Source organism: Heteronotia binoei, chromosome 3 (genome assembly GCF_032191835.1).
Source record: "Heteronotia binoei isolate CCM8104 ecotype False Entrance Well chromosome 3, APGP_CSIRO_Hbin_v1, whole genome shotgun sequence".
In the NCBI taxonomy this organism is placed as follows: domain Eukaryota; kingdom Metazoa; phylum Chordata; class Lepidosauria; order Squamata; family Gekkonidae; genus Heteronotia; species Heteronotia binoei.
Window position 1 is genome coordinate 89,491,672 of NC_083225.1, and position 26,951 is coordinate 89,518,622.

General features: G+C 44.5%; 1 protein-coding gene across 1 annotated transcript in view; it reads right to left on the reverse strand.

The window, feature by feature from the left end:
* The window catches only part of LOC132568392 (amine oxidase [flavin-containing] B-like), a 96,112-nt gene that overhangs the window by 45,807 nt on the left and 23,354 nt on the right, over positions 1-26,951 (reverse strand). Inside the window, exons 2-3 of the mRNA XM_060234170.1 lie at positions 21,711-21,805; positions 21,279-21,416 (exon numbers count right to left, since the gene is read on the reverse strand). Coding sequence (XP_060090153.1) covers positions 21,279-21,416; positions 21,711-21,805 — 233 coding nt within the window. The remainder of the gene's footprint in view (positions 1-21,278; positions 21,417-21,710; positions 21,806-26,951) is intronic.

Here is a 26,951-nt window from a genome sequence, read left to right on the forward strand (position 1 = left end):
AAACCGCCCGCCCGTCCACCACAGCAGCCATGTCCCCGCCAGCCCCGGTGGCCGCTCCTACTCCACAAGTAACTCCACGGAGGTCGACCAGGGAATGCAGGGCCCCAGCATACTTGCAAGACTATGTGTGCTGAACTAGGGGGGGAGGCGTGTTATGTCTTGAAACGTAAGTGAATGTACCGCATGGCGATCGCTACAGAGGCGACCAGGGGAAACCCACTGGTCCCCGGATGTAGCTCGCTAGACGCTCCGCCCATCAAGATCTGTGGCGGGAAGTTTGACTGGCCAGGATTGGACTGGTCAGACTGGGGTCAGTTCCGGGGAATGTATATAAGCGGGACCCAGCCCGCATGTTCTCTCTCTTGTAATGTACTACCTAATAATGCATGTTGCCTACAACTCATCTCGTCACTCAGTACATTACACTCCCTTTAGCACTCAGTTCACCTTCTGGCTGCTGTTTCCCCAGGTATTCTGAGAGCACTTTTATGTCAATTTTTCCCTTGTTTCGCTTCCAAGCTGAAGGTAATTCAAAAGCATGCAGATTCCTTTGGATTCCCCCCCCCCCCGCCATTTTGTCAGCCCTCAAAGGTCACTCCCCCACGCACATCAAGGTTGTTCTGCACACTCTGCACCTTCCACCGCCCTCCCCCCTACATTGGTGTTGAAGCTCCATTTCCTCCTTGTTTGTTTGGGGTTTTTTTGACATGGCATGAGTCTAGCAATCTGAGACTATCGCTAGTCCCAGATTGCTGAATAAAAAAAATTAAAATGACAGGGAGGAGTTTAAAATGAGCTGCACGAATTTAGTTCCCTGCTGCTATTTACTTGAAAGGGAGATTGGTGAGGAGGCAAATGACAGCGTCCCCAGCGCAAAAAACAAACAAATGAAAGTGTTTCAGTGCTACATGCAAACAAAATAGGGGGGGTGGATTATCAGTGTGGAATAAAATTGATATGAGGTGTAAAAGTGGGGGGAACCATTTTGGCAGTCTCCAAAATTCTAATGTTAAAATGGTAGCTGAGTCACACGGACCTTCAGCAAACCGCTGAATTTAAGAATCACTTGGGATTGGTCCATTTGGAGGCAATACGCACAGGACAGGCTCTAAAAAACTGCCAAGATCTCAACCAGTGTGCAGGATCAAATTAGAAAATGACAATGAAAAAACCATGCCAATTTGCAGGGAAGGGCAGGAAATTAGCATTACTATGAAACTGGGCTAGGGCATTGGCAAAAAATACCCCCCCCCCTTTCCGGTTTAGTGGCACAAGACTTTAAAAAACTATCCAGAATTGCCGATGGTCACAGCTTCCAATGCCAGTGTTCTACCATGCATTCTGTACACTCAACATGTTCCCTCACATTATGAGATCATGTGACTTTTCTATTTTTTCACTGTAGCCAGTAACACAGCAAACAGTCCCCTAGTTCTCAGTAATATGGAAAACCGGGCTTCACAGCTGCTTGTCAATTTCAAAGGAAGTCTGGTCAGTTTCAACATTAGGTTTCCCCCCCCCCCCTCTTCCTGTGTTCCTTTCTGTTCCCTTTCATCCAATTAACTAATGCTAAAATGCATGTGAGTTACCTTAACAATGAAGATTTAAATGGAAGGTGTTTGCTGGACACTACTGTGCAGTTGTGCAGTGTTGGATTAAACCCTGTGGAGGCCCCTAGGCAGTTGAAATCTCAAGGCCCCCTCTCATATTATCTCCTAATATCTCCTGCTGCCACCTTCTCAAAAGCACCTTTGACAAAACTGCTGAAAAAGGCAGAGAGAGGCACAGGGCCAGCCCTAGACTATCTGGTGCCCAAGGCAAAACTAACTTCTGGTGCCCCCCTCCCGCAACTACTGATAACCAATTTTCAAATCAGATTAATTGTCACCATGACTTCCAGCTGCTCTTATTGTGGAAGAGGCAGACTCCAGTAGAATTCTCTGCAACCAATGCCCCCCTCCCCCATAATTAAAAACACCAAGGCGAGCAAAAGATTGGAAAAGCCAAGGGAATTCTGTTGCTAAGGCTCAAAAACACCTGTATAATTGTACTTAAAGTGAAATCATGATTTAACACAATTGCTGTACAATTGGGAAGCATGTTCATGATTTCATCACCTAGCATCTGAAAAAGTGAACTATTCCATGTGCTAAATGGAATTTAAACCAATTATTTTTCATTGCCCTGGAATTAATCCCATTATCTATTGTATTCTACCTTGAAAGGCACCCTGAGCCCTGCTCAGATCTTCACTCTGCCATGACGTTTACTGGCTAACCTTAGATCAGTCACTGTCTCATACTAATGTAATTGACAGTGTTGTTTTGAGGATAAAATGGAGGAGAGAAGAACCAGGTAATCTATCTTGAGCACCTTGGAGGAAGGGTGGAATAAAAATGCACTAAATAAAAATGTACTTAAACATTTATTAATTTGCCACCTTGGCTCAGATTTCCTTTCCCCAATAAAGTCTCTATGGTGCTTAGATCTTGATCACTATCAATTTATCAATGATCACACAATACATTAATGCTGCTCATTTCTGATTAATCCAAGTCAGCCTGAATCATTTGAATCAAAATGCCTTCCCTGTGAAGAAGAGAGCATAGGGTTGCCAGGTCCAATTTAAAAATATTTAGGAACTCATTTTTAGCAGAGTTGGACTTCCGACAGATGTTCAGGTAACTGACATCTCCTGTGATCACTGTGTCCCTTCTGTTGGAGAACTTTTCAGTCTGTTGTAGGAGTATCTCATCCAAGTCCTCTGCCTGGCTTGGTGGTCTATAGCAAACCCCCACCATAATATTACTGTTACTTCTTACTCCCTTTACTTTTACCCAGAGACTCTCAATTGAGCTGCCATGCTCAGATTCGCATATATCCTCACAAGTATATACCTCCTTCACATATACTGCTATGCCTCCCCCCTTTCTCATTTGTTTGTCTCTTTTAAATGTTATACCCCTGAATCCTAATTCACAGAGAGCCAGTTTGGTGTAGTGGTTAAGCGTGTGGACACTTATCTGGGAGAACCGGGTTTGATTCCCCACTCCTGCACTTGCAGCTGCTGGAATGGCCTTGGGTTAGCCATAGCTCTTATAGTTGTCTTTGAAAGGGCAGCTGCTGTGAGAGCCCTCTCAGCCCCACCCACCTCACAAGGTGTCTGTTGTGGGGGGAGAAAATATAGGAGATTGTAAGCCGCTCTGAGTCTCTGATTCAGAGAGAAGGGCGGGGTATAAATCTGCAGTTATCGTCGTCATCTTCTTCTGTTCCATTTGTGTCATCCCACCAAGTTTCAGTAAGGCCTATTATGTCATAGTCTTCTTCCTGTATTAGGACTTCCAGTTCCTCCTGTGCATTAGTGTAGAGACATCAGAATTCATGTTTTATGAATCCTGAAGGTTTAGTTTCCGTACATACCTGCTGCAAGTTAACATTATCTAGTGTATGCACCACTCGCTGCTTTAGTGCAAAGCTTTAGTGTTCTTATACCCAGTTTCTGGCATCATACAAGGCTTTGAATTACTGTCTCACTCCCTCATACAATTTAGTTGAAAGCCCTCCTTATTAGGTTAGCAAGGCTGTTACCAAACACCGCTTTTCCTACCATCGTAAGGTGCAAACCATCTTCTGATAGAAGACCACCATCTTGAAAGCATAAACCATGGTCAAGAAATCCAAATCTGGCCAAATCAGCATCTTATTGACCTTTGAACATGAAACATCAAGGGAGAGATGACCAGGGAAAGTGAGACAGTTTCATGCAACTCACAGAACAGGGGTGTCGAACTCATCTGTTATGAGGGCCGGGTCTGACATAACTAAGACCTTGTTGGGCCAGGCCATGTGTGTCGTACAATGTAATCCCAGGTAGTAGAGATATAAAGTTTATAAAAGACACTGGCAAACATAATTACATGTATTATATAGAATCACGGAATGATAGAATTGGAAGGGACCTCCAGGGTTGTCTACTCCAACCCCCTGCACAATGCATGAAATTCACAAATACCTCCCCCACACACACCCATGACTCCTGCTTTTTTATTTTAAACACAAACTTGTTTAAAACATTTAACACTCTTGCAATATTTTGTTGCTGATGCCCTCATGCTGACTAGAGTGGGGAATCTACATAACTAAACTGGAGTGTCTGTCTACAAAAAAAAAAATAACTAGAACCCCTAGGAGGCAGTACATTAATAGACAGCAATGTATAGTGGTCAGCCTATTATTTGGGAGGCTTAGGTTCAAAATACCCAGTGTATAAAAGGAAATGTGCTGGGTTAACTTGGTCTGGATAGACGCTCTCAGCCTAATCCACCTCTATGGCTTGTTTCACACACACACAAACACAGATGCTCAGTAGCTAGGGGGAGGCAGATACAGTTGTAATCAGAACTGCAGCATAAGAAGTCCAAGAAAGACACAGAGAGGAACAAGACACATACCTTGAAAGAAATGTTTTTAGGTGCCAGCTTCTCTCTCACACACACACAAATGCCTGAGAAGGGAAGTGGCAGGCACAGGGGAGGGGGGGAGAGGGGAGCCGGCTCATATCTGCAAGTAAACATCTTTTTTAGTACCGGTGGACTCAAAACTTAGCCTCTCTCTCTCTCTCTCTCTCTCTCTCTCTCTCACACACACACACACACACACACACACACAAACACGCTGGGGAAACCAGGGGACAGGACCACCAGAGAAGAGGCAGGTGGGAGGGGAGAAGGAAGGGGAGCCAACTCATACCTGCAAGTAAACACCGTCTTTAGCGCTGATGGTAGACTCAAAACTTAAGTTTCTCTCACACAGAGAGATGCTGGGGAGGGAAAGAGGCAGGTGCGGGGGGGGGGGGGAGGGAGAAGAAAGCGGAACCAGCTCATATCTGCAAGTAAAAGTCTTTAGTGCCGTGGTGGACGCAAAAGTTAGTTTCTCTCACACACACATGCACACACAGAGACACTGGGGAGGGAAAAGAGGCAAGCGGAGGGGAAAGGGAAGGAGGAAGCTGAGTCAGCTCCTATCTGCAAGTAAATGTCGTCTTTAGTGCTGGTGGACTGAAAACCTAGCTTTGCACAGAGAGGTGCAGGGCAGGGAAGAGGCAGGCAGGGGCGGGGCTGGATGGGGAGAGGGAGCAGAGACAAAAGCTGTTCTCACCACTGCCCAGAGAGTAAGGCAAAACCGTGGCTGGGCAGTTGCTTTCTGGGCCTTCGGCTCCTCCAGTCCTCAGTGCTGAGCAGAGCAACATTTGCACCCCGTTCCCCCTGCCTTGGGCAGGAGGGGGGGTTGTATTCTCTCCACAGACCTGATTGAGGGTCTCGACAGGCCAGTTTTGGCCTGCAGGCCAGATTGATGGTCTCGGTGGGTCGGTTTTGGCCCACGGGCCAGACATTTGACACCTTTCTGTCCAGACCTTTCTGGCCTTTCTCCTTCTTCCATTAACCAGGCCATACTTGGTTTTGAACACACTTCAGAATATTCCAGCCAACATATTTGCTTTGAACATGGCAGAGAACTTGGTTGAACAGAGCCTTCCTTTCTTTGGATGAGCACACTTTCTCTGCTTTTAGTGTAACCTTGGCTGAATTCCTAAACAAATTAGAAGCACTTCAAAACACAACCCATAATCTTGTCTACAGCAAAGCTGTTTCTTTGCTCTGGGAGCAGATTAGAACAGAAGCAGCTTGGATGGTTTTCTGAGGCCGTTTTCGCACTCACGTTTTACTGGCGCCACGACCCTCCTCACGCCGGCGAATCTGCATAGATTTCGCACCAGAAGCGCCGGCGCACCCAGAAACGCCGGCTACTTCCGTCGCTAAGCCAGCGCAAACGGAAATCGCAAAGATGCAGGAAAACGTTTGCGCTGGCTTAGCGACGGAAGTAGCCGGCGTTTCTGGGTGCGCCGGCGCTTCTGGTGCAAAATCCATGCAGATTCGCCGGCGTGAGGAGGGTCGTGGCGCCAGTAAAACGTGAGTGCGAAAACACCCTGAGTGATCAAAGAACAGCAGCAGCCTTGGCAGGTGTATGATAAAGAGGAAACTCTAATGCTTTCCCCATCCCAACAGATTCTACCTCCCACAGCCAGTTTTTGAATGGCCTTTTTAGAATAATTAGAGAATCCTACACATCAACAGTAGCTACAATTCACATATTCCAATAAAAAGGATTTAAACTAGATTAGCCTCCTTGTTTCTATCAATGAAGTTAAATTGCCTTCCGTTTTTTTTTTGTAATTGGATTGTCTTATTGTGTATAATATTCAGTTTTAATAAGAATTTAATAAAGTGCTGGTTAAATTGGAAAAGTAATTCCAATGACCTGCTACATAAGCATGGTAATCTGATTTTCAGTATTAATAAATTGATCATATGAATTGCTCAGTAGGAAACAATGTGAATCTCTGTTATGTCTCATTTTATTTAGTATCTTTAACAATAGTCTTTGATTAAAAGTAGGCAGGATATTATTTAAATGTGCAGCTGTTGCAATATATCTGAGGGCAGTATACGATATCAAAAGCAACCAATGACTAGAAATATCAGCTGGATTATGCATATGAGAAACTTTTAAACTTTATGCTAATAACATCTGAAGAAATCAAATTCAAATGGGAAAGCAATGCTTTGAAAGGACTAATCTCAAAGCAAAATCATTGCAGTAAAGTGGACCTGCTTATATTGGAAAAGACAATAAACCAGAAAGAATGAGATAACATTTTACACCATGGACAGCATGAAGATATAATGGTTTTCGTTTGGTAGAAAAAGAAAATTCTCATAATTCTCACAGTTCTGTTAGTATGGCATCCATCCTACTTTTTAAATGAGAAGTGCATTGGTCATCTTAGTGTGTGACCTTGGCCAGGATATCAAGAGAGAGGGAGTTAACCTGCTGATTCTTTTAGAACTCACAGCAACTTTCAACTCCATTATGACTGATGCCCTTCTGAGTTGTTTCTCCAGGCTGGGAGTTGGAGGGATTGCAATGTTTTTTCTCCTACCTGTCAGGAAGTTCTCAGAAGCTGATGATGAGGGACTGTTGCTTTATCCTACAGAATTTGCTCTAATTTTTTTTAATGATTTTAATCTTGCCACTGTGCCGTCCTGTCAGTCTTAAATCCTATTATGGCACATAGAGGAGGTGGAAGAACTTGAAGTAACATTATTTGGACTGCAACCTTTACAACTAATGATGAAATATGTTTCAAGCTGTAACTGCAACTTGGGGTTCAAAGTGAATTAAAAAAAAACCAAACCAACCTTGAAGAGCAGCCCTTTGGTTGCTAAACAGGATTTACTCTGGTTACTAAGTAGGATTGCCAAGCGTGGCAATCAGTGGAAGACTGCGGAGGTTGAGAAATATGGGGCGACAGCAAGAGGTCATTTCTGTGAAAGGGATACTATGGGTGCAATCAGATGGGACTTTTGCCCTGCCACAGCACCCACCCCACCCCTGAATCAAAGGGGTGTGTGCACATGCACACACCTGCCCCCGAGCCACACTTGCACTTACCTCATGCTGCAACAGCTCAACAACAGAGTAAATAGCCACTGGGAACTTTCCAGTGGCAAACTGCTTGCCATGCCTCCCTGCTGTGTTTTCAGCTGTCTGAATGGCGGGGGTGTGCCATGCACACACTGCACACAGGAGCGGTGTGAATGCTCCTCTGGCACGTGTGCAGTCTGTGCTTCTCCCATCAGCTGGTTGGGGGCTATGTGATTGGTGTGGCTTTTTCAAAGCCTGGAAACCACCGCAGAAACTTGTCAAGTGTGATCCCACCCTATGTCTCTAGGAATCACCAGAGATTCCTAGAAAGGACTGAAGTCACATTCAGGTTTTCTTTGAAATTGATATCACTGTATTACTGATGACACTTTTTTCTCCCACAGGCTGCTGAGGTGCTAGTGGGCAATGCCCCCTAAGGGGCATAGATCTCCCATGCCCAGTAGGCATATGGCAACCCCATCACTGAGGCATTGTCAGTGACAAACATTCCAACTTTCATTGTCCAGGATGCTAAGGCACAACTTCAAGCAATTCTGGAATAATCCATGTAACAGACAGTTTCAAGAGGGATTGGATAAACGGAGCAGAGATCCATCAGTGGCTATTAGCCACAGCGTATTGTTGTAACTCTCTGTCTGGGGCAGTGATGTTCTGTATTCTTGGTGGTTGGGGGGGGGCACAGCGGGAGGGTTTCTAGCGTCTGGCCCCACCGATGGACCTCCTGATGGCGCCTGTTTTTTTTGGCCACTGTGTGACACAGAGTGTTGGACTGGATGGGCCACTGGTCTGATCCAACATGGCTTCTCTTATGGTCTGATGTCACCTCCAGACTAGACTACTGTAATTTGTTCTATGTAGGACTACCCTTGAGACTGACCAAGAAACTTCAACTGGTACAGGTTCTTACAGAAGAAGAGCATTGTGCTTGGCAGATAAGAACTTACTGGTGGTTCCTGGCCCAAGAGATATCCAGCTGTCTTCAGCCAGAGCCACCACACCGTACACTGTATGAATAAACAAAGCATTCTCTGCCTTGGCTCCAACCTGGTAGAATTCTCTATCAAACAACATCCATTCTCTGCAGGTCTTAATGCAGTTCCAGAGGGCCTGTAAAGCAGATATTTCTGCTAGGCTTTTGGTTGAAAACCATGATGGTTCAATCTGTCTGGCATTCCTACTTCCTGCTTCCCCCCTACCGCCCCCCCCCCCCGCCATGAGACAGTGGAACGAGTGGAAGTTCTTCGTGTCATCTATTGGGTTGATTGTTGTGCTTTTTATGGTATTTTAACTGTTTTAATTATGTATTTATTTTATGCATGTATCACACTGTTGAACACTGCCCTGAGCAGAGCAGGGCAGTTTAAAAATCTAATTTAATAAATAATAAAAATACATGCCAGCACTTTCCTCAATTTGCAGTGCAATTTTAAGGAGAATCACACCCCTCTCAAGTATATGGACTTTTAAAATTGTGATTATGGTTAGGACTACTGTAACTCTGGGAATTATAGCTTTGTGTGGTGTTAATGACTTGTTAAGTACTGCTAGCATTTCATACAATTAAATACAACTTCATACGACTACAGTTCCCAATATTCATTTCTAGGAAGCTATGATAGTTGGAAAAATTTGAAACTCATTTTAGATGTGCTTAATCACTTATCATATTAGTGCCATCCCTGAAGATAAACATGCTTCCATATTGTGGCTGTTTTATGCGGTAATCCATTTGCATATGTTTACTGTAGTCACACAAATCGGTCTGTGTGATTTCATAATTGGGCTTTCTAACATTCTTTTGGCTCTATTTCTGATCATTGTTGAAAGGCAATCAAGTTACAATGCAGCAGAGCAAATTAAGAAGAACTTCAAATCTATGTATGCTACCATAATGTCAGCTGCAAAAAACCAGCTTATCCAATATTTCAAAAGTTGGGAGAAACTCCATGGGAACGATGACATTCTAGGTCATTTTAAACAGATAAAAATGAACAGCTTAATTTTTTCCTTTAATTAGACAGATCTGTGAAGAAAAACTCAAAAGAGAGAAATGAAAGCAATTTAATCTAGTCATTTATAGTCCATTTAAACTGTTATACTCCAAGCTATGCCAAGGGAAACGGCTATTAATCTTGGTGAAGCAGGTTAGGGACTTGAATAAATCACACTATTTAGCTCTTACACATGCATCACCAGCATTATTGCTACAAGGGATGCTACAAAATCTGTGACCTTTCAAGATAGCAATCACTTACTTTGCAGCTAATTAAATCCAAATGTAGCAACAGTCTCACATATTTTATTCATGAACAAGAAGCTAGCAAATAAACATTTCAATACCCACTGCCAGTTCCAGACTAGAATGTGAAATAAACAAAACTTAAAACGAATGTAACATTTTTATTCACTGATCGCAGCCAGATAAACATATATTTTCCAATAATGTGGATTGTAGTTTTGGTTGAATTTTTTATACATACAAAAATGAGAGGGGGGGGGAATCAAAAAGTTACTCTCCATTTAAACAATCATTTTTATATATAAAATAAAATCAATCCAGTAAGGAAGCATGTATGAAATAAAACACATTTGGCTTTGAAAAACTTTCAGTTTCCTATACAAGCTATTGAAGTTAATTAAGGAAGATCAGTGATGTAAAATTCTGACAAATTTTGAAGCCATTAAAAAGTTTCATTTTCAGGGAAGAAAATGAAATTTGAAATATATGCAATATTCTCCTATCAAATTTAAGCCTATATTGCTGCTCAAATAACATAACATAGCATTTAATATTGAAATAACTGGCCTATGGGGGAGGGAACTGCTGCTCCACTCCTTGCCCATTGACCTATGGGTCAGTACTTCATATTTCTATGTACACCATACATTGTTCCCCATGTTTTTCAGCATCTACATGAATCCTCTTGGTGTGGTCATTCAGAGATTTCGGTATGGGTTGTGGCGGGGACGTGGGGCTGCCACACTGGGTTGGGGAATACCTGGAGATTTTTGTGGTAGAGCTTGAGCAGGGACTTCAGCAGAGTATAATGCCATTGAACCCACCCTCCAAAGCAGCCATTTTCTCCTGGGTAACTGATCTCTATTGTCTGGAGATCAATTGTAATAGAAGAAGATCTTCAGGTCCCACCTGGAAGTCAGCTGCCCTAGCTGTCACCAATTTGCAGATAACACTTCTACTTCATGTTTCCAGTGGACCCAAGGGAGGCTGTGGAAACCTTTTACAAATGCTATAGGCCAGGGGTGGCCAACGATAGCTCTTCAGATGTTTTTTTGCCTACAACTCCCATCAGCCCCAGCCATTGGCCATGCTGGCTGGGGCTGATGGGAGTTGTAGGCAAAAACATCTGGAGAGCTACCATTGGCCACCCCTGCTATAGGCAGTTTTGAGATGGATGAAGGCTTAGGCTGCACTGAATTTTGTAATGATCCTAGTATTCAAAGGCTCTGTACTTACAGCAATCATCAGTTCAAAGCCACACAAAACCTTTCCTACAAATTTATTTATTGATCCTAGTATAAACTGAATAAAATCCACAACAAAACAGGAGTCAAGTTGCACCTTTAAGACCAACAAAGTTTTATTCAGAATGTAAACTTTCATGTGCTAGAAGCACACTTCATCAGACAATAGTATGGAATGGCAAGCAGTTCTAAATATAGAGAAAGTGGGCAGTGAGTTAGTATGCAAAGTCATGGAAATGTTTTTAGCAGATTAAAAGAATCATAAATTGGGGTCTGTTAGTTTGTGTTGACTGGGCTGAAACAACAATGAAGGGTAATTTGTTCTACTGCTTCAGACCAACACAGCTGCCCACCTGGAAAAATCCACAACAGTTTGGAATTATCTGCAACATGTGTCATTTTTAATTTGGTCATTCTTGTTTATTTGGTATGGAGTAATATTAATTTATTTTAAATGTATTTATAATTAATGCAAGTAGATGAAGCTGGGCCTTTCAATTTCCAGAATAAAAATTTTAATTGTTTTATTAATTTCGCTTTACATTTATTCCCTACATAAACCACAATGTTCAAGAAAGGATTTTTGAAAGCCAGTCTTCATGTTTGTCAGTTTCACCTATTAACAACACAAAAGCTCTGGCAGCTACCTCATTTTCATATTATTAATCCTTTTAAAAACACAAGTCTTTAAAACTATTCTGGTTCTTCTTTTCTAACAACTAATCTCTACTCAAATACCTTGATCATGTCTTTAAACCTAACTATGCTAACCATAAGCAGTTGTCAACTGATATGGTAAATGAGAAATTCTGTTGAAAAGATAAGTGTAGAAATAGGAAGGCACAATGATTTCTTCCATTTATTCCATGCATAATGCAAGGATTAGGGTAAATTTTTTTTTACATGAACCTTGGAATTTAATGAAATTGTAGAATACCTATCTTGAATTTCTTAGATATGAATTAATCTACTAAGCTAAACATCTTAACTAGCCAAGTTAACATAATAATGGATTTGATCTCATGGATCTGTTCCAGTGATAGTGACACTTCTATACATACACATGAAGCTGCCTAATACTGAATCTGTCCATAAGTCTATCAAAGTTAGTACCGAATGGCAGTGATTCTCCAGTAGGAATGCCTCCTGGCATTCTCTCTTGTTGCCTGCCAATATCTCCTTGGGCGCTGGTGGGAAGAAAAAAGCATTTGGGGGGTGGGGGGGTGGAATCTACATGGCAAGCAGATATTCTACCTCTGGGCCATGGCCCCACCCCACAACCACCCACTAGCAAAAGCAGAATTCCTCTTCCCTGCTTGCAATAGAGCCTCTTTACATGAGGGGAAAGGATTCTTGCACCAGAACAAAGTGCCTCTGTTGACAGATCTGTGCAATCCAACACAATATGCCCCTAGCATTAGGCCATTTCAGTTCACCATAGTGTGTACTTTTTGCAATTTTGCCAATGCAAAGCTTGTTTTTGACATATATGGAGTGTTCGCTTCTTTCATACATCATCTGTCAACAATTTCTGCCACTGTTTTAAGTCAGGGAGAGGGATCGGAGTCCATTAAAACTACTAATTTGAATAAAATATTCATTTTTAGAACAGCCATTTTCCCTGTCTATGCATAATAATTATATTCTAACATGCACACTCTCCTACTCAGAAAGCATTCTGCTAATTTGATACTACAAAGAAAGGCTCATATTACAGAATTTTAAAAAGCACTTCAATTAGTGGATTTAATTAACTCTGAAGTACTCAACGGTAAAGCAGCAAGAGGTTTTCCATGATCCATGGTAAAGCTTTCAAAGACACTGGGAGGAGAATTTTTTGCTTCACTGCCCTCTTGCATAAGCCTCTGTTTTGCCAGTTTTAAATGTAAAAACACTGCAATACTGATGAGGCAAGCATGCAAAATCCATATAATTCTTACTTTATAACAACTAAATCAGATAAATTGTTCTAATTACATGCATGAAAAGTAGAAATGAGGCTTCAACAGTGAATAAAATCTTTGATTTTAGTCCAGATCTCCAAAGTGCAAGTCCGCTAGTTCTTTGAGCAGCAAAATTTAGCAGACAACATTTAATACTAATTTATCTCTGACCTAGGGTTGCCAAGTCCAATTCAAGAAATACCTGGGGACTTTGGGGGTGGAGCCAGGAGACTTTGGGGGTGGAGCCAGGAGACATTAGGGGCAGAGCCAGGAACAAGGGTGTGACAAGCATAATTGAACTCCAAGGGAGTTCTGGCCATCACATTTAAAAGGACAGCACACCTTTTTAAATGTCTTCCTTGCATAGGAAATAATGAAGAATAGGGGCACCTTCTTTTGGGGCTCATAGAATTGGACCCCCTGCTCCAATCATTTTGAAACTTGGGGGGTACTTTGGGGAGAGGCACTAGATACTAAACTGAAAATTTGGTGCCTCTACCTCAAAAAACAGCTCCCCAGAGCCCACCGAAACCTCCAGATCAATTCCCCATTATACCCTATGAGAATCGACCTCCACATAGGAAATAATGAAGTGCTCAGCAGACGTTTCCCTCCCCCCTCCACACACCCCATTTCTGGCAACTCTGAAGTGAGGGATTGGCCTCTCTACTCACGTGTTGCTGCCAACTTCTTCCAAGTAACACAGACACACCATCCCAAGAGGAAGCCTTTCAATCGGAGACTGAAGCCTCCAGAGGTGGAAATAGGGTGGCCATAATGTCTGAAGGCCAGCCAGGGACACCTGGGGGGGGGAAGGTAGGGGTGCGCGTGCGCAAAGCGCGTGTGCGCCGCCGGAAACAGGAAGTGGCGTCACGTCCGGTGACGTCACGTCCGGTGACGTCACTTCCGGTGACGTCATGCCACCGCCGGAAACAGGAAGTGACATCACTTCTGTGACATCATTTTCCCCACACCACCTGCCGGAGACAGGAAGTGACGTCACTTCCTGTGACATCATTTCCCCCGCGCCACCTGCCGGAAGCAAGAAGTGACATCACTTCCTGTGACATCATTTCCCCCAAATGCCACTGCCGGAAACAGGAAGTGACTTCACAGCACTTCCTGTGACGTCCCCAAAAATCCCCCAAATATCACCGCCGGAAACACCAAGATTATTATAGAGAGGGAAAGGGGGAAGTAAAGTTAAATGAAACTCTTTTTTTACTTTTTTCAAAGTGAGAAGACTAGAGAGAACGGGTTCCATGCTGAGAAGCCAGTCAGATTCCAGTGAGATTCCATTGAGACTGTGCTGCATAATGCAGCCTATTTATTTTGTCCTGTTTGCTCTGTTGGCTCTATCTGCGCCACCTTCATCACTTTCGGGGTGTGGATCCCCCAGTGGGGTGGTCTCCCGACTCCCTCCGCCAGGCTGTTTCTGATAGCCCTGCGACCCCCTCTTTCATTTGATATGTGTCCCGTGCGGGTGCCACCCTCCCCGCCAGGGAGATGCCGCAAAATGAGCCCCCTTGAGGCTTATGGCGGCAGGGCTCGGGGGAAGCGAGCTAGACTGCTGTTCTTTTGAGGGGTTATAGAGTGTTCGAGCCCTCCCTGTGGCATCGGTCCCATCGTTGTGGGCCCAGGGGCCGGCGCAGCGGCACGAGCCTGAAGGTCAGCCTGTAACACAGGTCGAGATGCAGGACAGGAACCCGGAAGTGACCGACAGGCTGCTTCAGCGTGCCGCTGCGCCGGCCCCCTGGGCCCCACAACGATGGGACCGATGCCACAGGGACGGGCTCGAAACACTCTATAACCCCTCAAAAGAACAGCAGTCTAGCTCGCTTCCCCCGAGCCCTGCCGCCATAAGCCTCAAGGGGGCTCATTTTGCGGCATCTCCTGGCGGGAGGGTGGCACCCGCACGGGACACATATCAAATGAAGAAGGGGGTGCAGGGCTATCAGAAACAGCTGGCGGAGGGAGTCGGTGAGACCACCCCACTGGGGGATCCACACCCCGAAAGTGATGAAGGTGGCGCAGATAGAGCCAACAGAGCAAACAGGACAAAATAAATAGGCTGCATTATGCAGCACAGTTGAGAAAGTGCCTTATCCCATATACTGATGAAGTAAATACAGGATCTGAGAACAAAATTGCACAAACACACAAACACAAAAGCTCCCTTACACTGAATCAGTGCTTGGGTCCACGAAAGTCAGTATTGTCTAGTCCAGTCACAAAGACAAAGCTCCCTTACACTGAATCAGTGCTTGGGTCCACGAAAGTCAGCATTGTCTAGTCCAGTCACAAACACAAAGCTCCTTACACTGAATCAGTGCTTGGGTCCACGAAAGTCAGTATTGTCTAGTCCAGTCACAACACAAAGCTCCCTTACACTGAATCAGTGCTTGGGTCCACGAAAGTCAGTACTGTCTAGTCAGTCACAAACACAAAGCTCCCTTACACTGAATCAGTGCTTGGGTCCACGAAAGTCAGTATTGTCTAGTCCAGTACACAAACACAAAGCTCCCTTACACTGAATCAGTGCTTGGGTCCACCAAAGTCAGTATTGTCTACTCCAGGGGTGGCCAGAGGGAGGGAGGGAGGGAGGGAAGGAAGGAAGGAAGGAAGGAAGGAAGGAAGGAAGGAAGGAAGGAAGTGAAGGAAGGAAGGAAGGAAGGAAGGAAGGAAGGAAGGAAGGAAGGAAGGAGGGAGGGAGGGAAGGAAGGGAGGAGGGAGGGAAGGAGGGAAGGAAGGAGGGAGGGAAGGAAGGAAGGAAGGAGGGAAGGAGAGGGAGGAAGGAAGGGAAGGAGGGAAGGAAGAAAGGAAGGGAGGGAGGGAAGAGAAGGAAGGAAGGAAGGAAGGAAGGAAGGAAGGAAGGAAGGAAGGAAAGAGGGAGGGAAGGAAGGAAGGAAGGAAGGGAGGAGGGAGGGAGGGAAGGAAGGGAGGAGGGAAGGAGGGAAGGAAGAAAGGAAGGGAGGGAGGAGGGAGGAAGGGAAGGAGGGAAGGAAGGAAGAAAGGAAGGGAGGAGGGAAGGAGGGAGGGAGGGAAGGAAGGAAGGAAGGGAGGGAGGAGGGAGGGAGGGAAGGAGGGAAGGAAGGAAGAAAGGAAGGAGGGAGGGAGCAAGGAGGGAGGGAAGGGAGGGAGGAGGGAGGGAAGGAAGGAGAGAAGGGAGGAAGGGAGGGAAGGAAGAAAGGAAGGAAGGGAGGAGGGAGGGAAGGAAGGAAGGAAGGAAGGAAGGAAGGAAGGAAGGAAGGAGGGAGGGAAGGGAGGAGGGAGGGAGGGAAGGAAGGGAGGAGGGAGGAAGGGAAGAAAGGAAGGAGGGAGGGGAGGGAGGGAGGGAGGGAAGGCCGGCCGCCCCCTCCCGCCAGCAGCCCCCCCTTCCTGCTTACTTACCTTGTTCCAGGGCGAGTGGCGGCCTCTCCTCCAGCCTGCTGGTGCTGCTGGCGGGGCTGGCGGCGGCTGCGGAGGCCGGGGAGGCGGCGGAGAGGCCGGCGCTGGTCTCTGGAGGGCCTCCAGGGACCAGCGCCGGCCTCTCCGCGGCCTCCGCTGGTCGGCGCTGGTCGGCGGAGGCCCTCCAGGGACCAGCGCCGGCCTCTCCGCGGCCTCCGCTGGTCGCCGGAGGCCCTCCAGAGTCTCTGGAGGGCCTCCCGGGACCAGCGCCGGTGCCTCCGCAGCCTCTCCGCGGCCTCCGCTGGTCGCTGGAGGCCCTCCAGAGTCCCTGGAGGGCCTCTAGCGACCAGCGGAGGCCGCGGAAAGGCCTCCGCTGGTCAGCGCTGGTCGCCGGAGGCCCTCCAGAGTCTCTGGAGGGCCTCCCGGGACCAGCGCCGGCGCCTCCGCGGCCTCTGCTGGTCGCTGGAGGCCCTACAGAGTCTCTGGAGGGCCTCCAGCGACCAGCGGAGGCCGCGGAGAGGCCTCCGCTGGTCGGCTCTGGTCGCCGGAGGCCCTCCAGAGTCTCTGGAGGGCCTCCCGGGACCAGCGCCGGCGCCTCCGCAGCCTCTCTGCGGCCTCCACTGATCGCTGGAGGCCCTCCAGAGTCTCTGGAGGGCCTCCAGCGACCAGCAGAGGCCGCGGAGAGGCCTCCGCTGGTTGGCGCTGGTCGCCGGAGGCCCTCCAGAGTCTCTGGAGGGCCTCCCGGGACCAGCGCCGGCGCCTCCCGGCCTCTCCGCAGCCTCCGCTGGTCGGTGCTGGTCGCCAGAGGCCCTCCAGAGTCTCTGGAGGGCCTCCCGGGACCAGCGCCGGCGCCTCCGCGGCCTCTCCGCAGCCTCCGCTGGTCGCTGGAGGCCCTCCAGAGTCTCTGGAGGGCCTCCAGCGACCAGCGGAGGCCGCGGAGAGGCCTCCGCCACCGCCGCCGGGCCCCGCGCGCGGGCGGGGGAAGGCGGCGAGTGAGTGAGGGAGCGGCCCTGCGCACGTGCAGGGACGCTCCCTCCCTCACTCGCCGCCTTCCCCGCCGGCGCCCGCGGCCCACCGCCTCCGGGGCTGGCTAAACCGGGACCTCTAATGGTCCCGGTATAGCCAGCCCGGGAGGCGGGAATAGGGGGCCAGAACCGGGACATCCCCGGGTGCCCGGGACGGTCTGGCCACCCTAGGTGGAAAGGCACATGGTCCTCTGGGGGCACGGCTTCCCCCTGCTGGCAGGCTGACTGGGGGCGGAAAGAAGCCTGGGAAAGCAGAAGAACCTCTGCTGGGACCTGGGGATTGGCAAGCCTACTCTGACCACTGAAAGCATTTGACTTTCTTCTTCAGACTTGATTGAATTTTAAAATCATTTTAGAGCTGAGAGACAAAGTGATCACAAATGAAGTGCTTAAATGTGTAGATATTCCACATGTACTTTGTCATGAATAAATGCACCTACCACATGCTTGGACATTGATGTGTAGATGTACTATGACAGCAACTGGTAGCCCAGGAAAGAGCACAGGTCGGGTAGCCATCTCTGGGTTGGGAAACACCTGAAGATTGGGAGGGGGACAAAGCCAGGGGAGGGACCTCAGAAGGGTATAATGCCACCATAGAGTCCACCCTCCAAAGCAGCATTTTCTCAAGGGAAACTGATCTTGGTTGTCTGGCGAATAGTTATAAAAGCAAGAGATCTACAGGTGCTACTTGGAGGTTGGCAACCCTAAAAGAGTTGTGGGAAAGTTAAACATGAATGTGGTAACCAGGGCTTTTTTTGTAGCAGGAACTCCTTTGCATATTAGGCCACACACCCCAATGTAGCCAATCCTCCTGGAGCTTACAGTAGGCCCTGTACTAAGAGCCCTGTAAGCTCTTGGAGGGTTGGCTACATCGGGGTCTGTGGCCTAATATGCAAAGGAGTCCCTGCTACAAAAAAAGCCCTGGTAGTAACTACATGCATGGTAACTACATTTGAGATAGGCATGGATGGAATGTTTACATGGATAATTGCTTTGCCTTGTTTTATTTTAAGTCTATTAATGAAAAATGGACTACAGTTTTTAACCAAACTCTGAATTCTTTGCTTCTGCCAGCATAGAACTTTGATTGAAATCTGTTTCACTGTGCATTGCAAAAAGTATTTAGCTTTTATAGCTTGACATAAGACAAGAATACCATAATAACAATCTACATTGAATTATGTTTGTGGTAGTGAAGCTCCTCTGATACCAGTTAGCTAAATGAACAAATTTTGAGTCCAATGGCACCTTTAAGACCAACAAAAGTTTATTCCAGGTATGAGCTTTCGTGTGCAGCCACACTTCCTCAAAGGTGAAGGTAGTCCCCTGTGCAAGCACCAGTCATTTCCAACATTTTCAGTCCTTTTCTGTGAAAGATGGTAAGGATCATCAGTTTGTTTAGAATTAAAACCTCACTCATAGGCCCTAGCAACAGGCTTGGGACAGCGAATAGGTCCCAGTTAGATAGGGAAGACATGAAGCCTAGAGGCAACACAAATGAAGGAAGAGAGTGGAGCAGTCATCTGAATAAGAAACAGGAATCCTTAGGAAAGGTAGATGATGAAAGAGGAGACTATTGTTAAAGGGCAGAGGAGGCAACAAAGTGTGACAATAAGGGACTAGAGAAGAAGTGTCTGAACAAAATTCATAGTGCATAAAGTCAGGAGAAGTGGAAAAGAAGATGGCTAGGAAGATAATGCAAACTGGGCTGAGATGTACAGACCTGAGAGGGGGGGCATGATTAGTGGAGACACAACACTGAAGAATAGGGGATACAAAGAGAAAGGAGAAGAATGCCAACCCTCACAGAATGGAGAGAAGCTGTGCACGGTTGGTGAGAAGTGAGCAGCCAAAATAGGTTGGGTGAGATGAAGACTATGGGCCAGGCAGCTCCTTGCATAACAATTGACAGATCTACACACTGTGGAAAATAAGTTCATGAGTTCAAACATGAGATCCCATGATTTACCTCTAGGCACATTTTCAATATTTGGGAAGTAATATTAACTGCAAACCATTCTCCCTTGGTGATTATTATTATCTGCCATTATCATTACTGTAAAATGTAATGAGATGCTGACAAACACAACGCAATATAATAATACAATGAATAATACTTCCGTCTATGCCTGACATAAAAGCAAAGTATATTCACCATGCAATCTCTTTTCCTGTTCAAGAAAACCAAACTGAGTTTGTCTAATCTGACAATTGATCTCTAATCCATATTACATAGTTTAACAGTAAAACTGATCCCAGGGACATTTCTGAGAAGTTTGAGCCAAGGAATAAAGTTTCCCAGTATGATCAGCGCACCTAACAGATTTTCTTGAAGATGTATCCATAGTTGAGTCATCAGGAGAGAACTACACTATAAGTACCACTAAGCAAAAGTTAGTTTTAAAAAATAATATAAATACATTGTACAAATAATACAGTTTAGCACAATATGTCACACAGCTGATACCAACATGGGAAAAGTCTGGACTCTTTTTGTTAGTCATTCACAGAATGCATCAAAAGTATTAATCTCTGAAAATGTTTACTGTGTAACGCAGGATCAAACATCAATTAGGCTATCACTGCAATGAATCCTGTCATGATACATTAAATTATTCTGATGACACAGTCAGGTTATTTGATCCAGTGGCACTCCCTCCTTTTTGCAAAAAACAATTGGGGAAAAAAACCCATGACCTTTAATAGCTTTTCTTGTAGATTCTTCAGACTTCTGGTTGGTGTAAATTTTGATATACATGTATGAACGTTTCCTGCTATGTGGCCACTTAAAGTACACAGTGTACTCTGAGAGTCTGAACTCAGAAGAAAAACTTGGCCTTTTTTTTATAAGAACATCCAATAAATGTAAACAAAGCATTTTCCAGTTCAGCACAGACATTTATTTTCTCCTCCTCAACTTCCTATATGCCAGACTATCACTGATTAACCCGAATTTCTTTATATCCCACAATTCCTTCCCTGCCATATCTTGTTTCTTGGGAAGAAGGACCAGATAAAACTGAATTTAAAGCATTTAATGAGATCTTTTAACATTGTTCTGTAGGATATTGTGACAAATAAGTTTAGATATGAAAGAATTACAGAACTTTCTCATCACATTTTTGAGACAGATAAATGCTGTTTACTATTATGAGGGCCCTCTTCCAAGATTTAAAGATAACATCTCAAGCCCTTGGCTACATAGGAGAAACCTTCAGTTATGGTCACACACACACACACACACACACATATAACAGTATTGTCCCAATCATTGGAAGAGGCAACACTGGGACCAATTCCCCACTTGCCTTGTTCTGGGCTCATTGCTTCTTTTCCTGCGGCGCTTCTGCTGGATTTCGCACAAGCTGCCCCGGAGTGACAAGTTGCCTCGCCTCAAGTTCCTTCCATGGCAGGCAGGATCCTCTGAAAACCAGTTTCTGCCTGCCATGGAGGAAACTTAAAAAGAGGTGGGGCAACTCACTGTCCTGGGGCAGCTTGTGCAAAATCCAGTAGAAGCGCCATGGGAAAAGAGCAACGAGACTGGAACAAGGCGAGTGGGGAATCTGTCTGGTACACAGAGGAGTCAAAGGTTAGTTTTCTTAAACAGAAGGCTATGATTTCTGAAGTTACATGGGCAGCACAGGGAAGCATTGTAGTGAATAACTGTTTGCCTTTTCAATCAAGAGGTCTCACAGAAGTTAAATGCTAGTCATTCTGTCTGAAACAATGCAGTCATTGTTCTGTCTGAAACAATTTAGTGTGCCTCTAATACTAAATTAATGGTGCATGTTGCCAACATTGTTTGATAATTTTTTAAATCTCAAGTGAACCTACGAATTCAATAGTACCAGCATTCCAAAACCAATATGAAGAATGAATAAACAGCTGCCCTAGTCCCGTAAAATCATTTTGGAACCAGATCTGATCTTACCTTGACATGGTGAATAAGATGCTCTACTTCATTTACTTTGTATGTCTCAAGTCCTAACTCCTTAGAGAGCCGCAAGACACGATTTTGTGTTGGCCCCACATATGCTCCTCCCAAGTCTACATACTTGACTTGCTTATTCTGGTTGGAAAGAAGGAAAAAAATTACAAGCTCTTTGTAAATAAATGTTGAATGACAGCCAAGAGCACGATTTTCTGCAGAATTATAATTTTCTGTTAATACATACAAACTATGATGGATACCTCTAAAAGAGTGCAGAAATACCAAGAGAACAAAAGCAGCTCTCAAGGTGTGCATAGCAGAGATATAAATATAAATAAATCTCATTGTGTGTTGCTAGTGCAACAAGTACATGGATCAAGATTTTATCTGCTTGTTTACATTTGATTTCTGCATCACTATGATGCTACTTACTCTTGCAGTGAATGTTCTGCCTCCAACTCTGTCACGGGCTTCTAGTACAACAACATTCAATCCTGAGTCAAACAGTAACTTGGCTGCTGACATACCTAAAGAACAAATGAAAAGCAACATTACACTTTCCACACCATCAAAGGCATTTCACAGACCATGGAATACTTGACTTTTAAAATGGGACCAATCAAAAATTTAAGCTGTTCAAATACCTGAATGTTGAAATAACAAAGGGTGAATGGGTTCAACAAGGAAACTGTGCATGGCCAGCATAAAAATACCATTGTACAATGTGGATGGATATAGTCAACTACTCATCAAACAGAGCCTCAATATGTATAACTGTAACCTTTCCCATGATCCCTGTCACAATTCTTATCCATTTTAGGGATGTTAACAGTGTTTTCTATAATCTGAACACCTCTCTTAGCCTCTTGTTTGCAAATATTTTATTTGTTTATTTAAATGTAACTCATACTTTGCCCTTTGCAAGAACTCAGCTTCTGAGTGAATGAAGAACCATTGTGCAAGAACAGAACAGTTAGACAAAAGAGGACACTTGTTTTATGTTCCAAATTCTGCAGCAGGCAAGATACAAACAATGCAACATTAGAATTCAAAAACAGTAGAAAAAGTTTAACCTTAATTTAAGAGGTATCTTAGATCAGTCTCTCACATCTACTTCACAGTCTCACATCCGCAGTTGCAAAAAGTGTAATTTCAGTTTTGCTGGTTTATCAGTGTAACCCTATTAGCTAGCTACAGTTTGCAGGCATTGCAGACCATCCAAAAAGCCCTGATTCACCATCCTCCTAAGGACCACTGTTCTTTCTCTATGCTCTTAGGAAAATGCTGGCTAACCTGTAAAAGCAAAATGAAGAGAAGTAGAGACTGCAATAATGAAAGAAACCAGAACAAAATTAAAGAAAATCATAGGGGTTTGTTGTTGTTGTTATAAGCAGTTTAGATTGGGATTGAGGTATGTTTTTTCATATTTTTATGATTATGCAACACTTCACTTAATTATTGTAAATAACAACAAAAGAAATGCTTTATGCCAATAAAGGTATGAAATTGAAAACTGAAATTGAACAAAAGTAATGCACAAGTCTAAAATGCAGAAATAGTACCTAGGAGTTTCCATTGTTTAGTTATTATTTGAACCATCTTCAAGACAGTATTCCAACAGAGGTTTATTATCAGTGTTTCCCAGTTCTCCAAGCACATCTGATTGGGTAAATGGTTCTTAGAGAAGGTATGTGCTGCATGATTGACACAGCCAGTAGCAGTTCAATCTCCATACAGTTGGTACATGCTGACCTCCACTATCCCCTTGAGTTGCTCTCTAACACTAATAAGGCAGCACACAGAGTAGTTCAAGCTGTATGGCAGGGGTGGCCAACGGTAGCTCTCCAGATGTTTTATACCTACAACACCCATCAGCCCCAGCCAGCATGGAGAGCTACCGTTGGCCACCCCTGCTGTATGAAATAGTATTTGGGATTGTTGGGAAGGCAAGATATACCATACTTGGACTTCATGTTTGGAACACAACCATGGTTTGGTTTCTCAGGTATGGTCACTACAAATGTTAGACTAAGGTGACATTTGAACTGAACCACTGAGTGACCGGAACAATTCAGAAAGCTTAAATCTGATTTCACAAAAAAAAATCAATAGAATACAATTAATAGAAACAACAAAGATTTGACAAGGACAGGTTTTATTTGTACACAGGGTATTATTTGTACAAAGGGTAGTGCTTACATGGAGGTTAAGCAAGGTAAATGCAGCAAGCCTTCCTGAGTAACTATGGCAACCTGCTATCAAACAGCAGCCCCTTAAAGACACTGCAACTGTGAGGAGACTTCCAAGGGCTTCACAGTGCAAATTTAATCTGTAGAAATTGCTCAGTGAGGGAGAAACAATCTGTTTTCAAATTACTGTATTTTACTGAAATGTCAGCAGTCATAACAATTATTTGATCTCAAATTTTGTCCTTTTTGCATTCCTGATGGTTTTATCTTTCAACAATCATGGACCAGAACTTCAGATTAAATCAAGATGTCAAATGGAAGAATTTGTAAACATTAAACACTTTGTCAACATTCACGATATAGACAAACTCTGTGCATTTATAAAATGTGAAGCTTAAACTGACTGACTTAACCTTAACCTGAACACTGACTGAAGGTAAACAATAGTTTTGAAACCACCGATGAAGAAGATATTCTCAGAAGCCCTGCTTTCTGTGCCCCTGCGTGCAGAATTAAGGTGAGTGGCAACCCAAGACAGGGCAATGCTGTTGTTGTTTTTCTTGAGAGCTGGTGTATATTTAAAATAAATAAATAAATAAATAAATAAATAAATAAATAAATACAGTTTGAGGGAGGTGTTGTTTCAGCACTAATGGAGTAGATAGGCTTCTGAAACCAGATTTTAGTCCAAAAGCAACTTAAAGATCAACAAGATTCCTAAGCTTTTGAGAATCAAAGTTCCCTTCATCTGATCTAATGAAGGAAACTTTGATTCTCAAAAACCTGTAAAGGCTTTGTTGGTCTTTTTGTTGTTACTGGACTTGAATCATGCTCTTCTACTGCAGACCAGTTTGCATAATATAGAAACTTGTATCTTTGTATCTCGCTCTCATGAGCTTCCATTTTTCAACATGGGAAAGAACAAACAAGTGATTTCATATAGGTTTTTGAAAGTATAGAATGAGACTCCTCTATCCTTAGAAGAACTAAATTCAAGTCTAATAGAACCTTACAGATCAACAAGGTTTGTAGTTTTTTGGAAACAACTGGTGCTTGCACAGGAGACGACCTTTACCTTTATGCATATGTGAGTGTGTATCTGCACCTGGAAGTCATGTAAACCTTGGTGACTGACCTCAACTGGGGGCCTGGAGAATATTCAGAGAAGTGGCTAAATAAAGCCTGCCCCTGCCCCCTGACTGCTGGTATTCCAAGGAGGTCTCCCATCCAAGTGCTTGCCAGAGATGACCCTGCTTAGCTTCCAAGATTTGACTTGTCTGGGCCAGGGCATTTTCAGGTATAAGCTTTCGAGAGTCCAAGTTCCCTTCATTAGGCTCTTGAAAGTTTATACCCCCAGAATGTTGGTCTCTAAGATACTGCTGGATTCAAATCTAGCTCTTCTACTGCAGATGAACATGGCTACCCTCTGAAAACATAAAGCAAGTTTTACATTTTCCATGACCATAAAGTGAATGAAATTGCTACCTTAGCCAGAATGTACATTCAAATTTAAAATCATGTGTTAATGTGCTCTTATAATGGCTCATTTTGTCTGAATAAGCTAATTCAAAACAATTTCCAGGTGAGAACCAGACCTTATACAGTAGCATGCCTGTACCCATGCTGGTCTGCCTTTTCTCTAAACAACCCCCAACAAGGAACGAGAGATGATTAAGGAAAGACACAAAGACATAAAATCTATTGAATGGTGTTGTGTAACTTACTTGGATTTTGCATTATTTTCTGAACTTGTAGTTCAATCAAGAATTAACCCATATCCCAAAACCACACTTTGTAAATTCCTACGCAAGGGGTGGGGGGAGAGAGAGCACAATTAAGTTGTACATCATGTTCTCACACTTGTTTGGAGTGCCAGAAGCACAGCCCATGCATTGGCCCCTGTGGGAAGGCCCATTTGCTGTTTTTTTTATGAGTAGCATGTACATTTCTCCAAAGAGAGCAGGCTCAGCTCAGGGTGTTCTCAACCACCCCAGCTGTTTCAAAATAACCAAAGCTACCTTTAGTCACAAATACTTTAAGAGGGGGGAAAGAGCTCACCATAATGCAGATGCTTTTAAATGTGCAGTTTTAGACTGTTTCACACAGTATTTAGAACAGTTCATCCACATTACTTTCTCTTGTGAAGGTGGTAGAGAATAGGCAATTAAGATATAACTGAGCTTTGGAGTAATTTTACGATTAAATGACAAATCACTATGCTTAGCGCAGAATATCAGTAGTTTAAGGAAGCCATGAAAAAGGGCTCTAATACAGAAGGCTACACTCTCACATACACAACAACTATGAAAAGACTTAACAAGCCTTAAGTAATCAAACTACATAACAGAAGGCTATTGAGAATGGCCTAGGATCATGTTATCCTATTATATGCTTCATGACAAGTCCGCTAGGCAACATAATTGCTACACCCTGGGAAACCAGGTTGTATTGTGCCACAATTATTGTCACCTCTTTCATAAGGCCTATGCTAGGCTTCTTAGACCCATGTCCATCATGGCTGATGAAAGCCAGTTGTAGGGGAATACAGGGGCCCCTAGTGGACATTATCAATGAGGCAATGGTAACATCATGCTTAAAGGAGCCATCTTTAGACCCTACAGATCCTGACAATTACTGCCCAGTCTTGAACTTTCATTTCTGGGTAAGGGTAAGGTAACTGAGACAGCAGTGGTGGAACAGCTCCTGAACTTCGTGGAGAAAACGTTGGCCCTAGACCCATTCCAGTCCAGCTTCCACCCTGGCCATGGGACTGAGACAGCTCTGGCCACCCTCACAGATGATCTTCACAGGCAGCTGGATCAAGGCGGGTTGGTGCTGCTGCTACTGCTAGACCTGGAATCATTCAACACAATCAACCATGATTTGTTGACCCACCACTTTGCCAACACAGGAATGTGTGAAGTAGCCTTGAAGTGGCTTATCTCATTTCTCCAAGGTCAGGGACAGAGGGTAGTGCTAAGAGAGAGGATCTCACTTCAACCCCCCTTGATATGTGGGATCCCTCAGGGAGAAATCGTTTCTTCAGTGTTGCTAAACATCTATATGCACCCCCTTTCCCAGCTAGTGCAGAGTTTCAGGCTGGGTTGTCATCAATATGTGGATGACACCCAGCTGTATCTGTTGATTGACAGACAGACAGATGCTGCCCTAGGTATTTTGGCTGAAAGACTGGATGCTGTGGTTGGATGCTTGAAACAGTTGACTGAGATTGAATCCATCAAAGATGGAGGTTCTGCGGCTGGGTGAGTGGGAATTCAGGTCTGAGGTGCCAAGTTGCAGCTCTGGATGGTATACCTCTAACACTGGTACTGACTGCCAAGAGCCTGGGTATGCTTCTGGATGCCTCCTTTATCAATGGAGGCCCAGATCACAAATGTTATCAGACCATTCCTCCATCTGCGCCAAATCTGGCAACTGGACCCCTTCCTGTCTCGCTCTGACCTAGCCACAGTAATTCATGCAA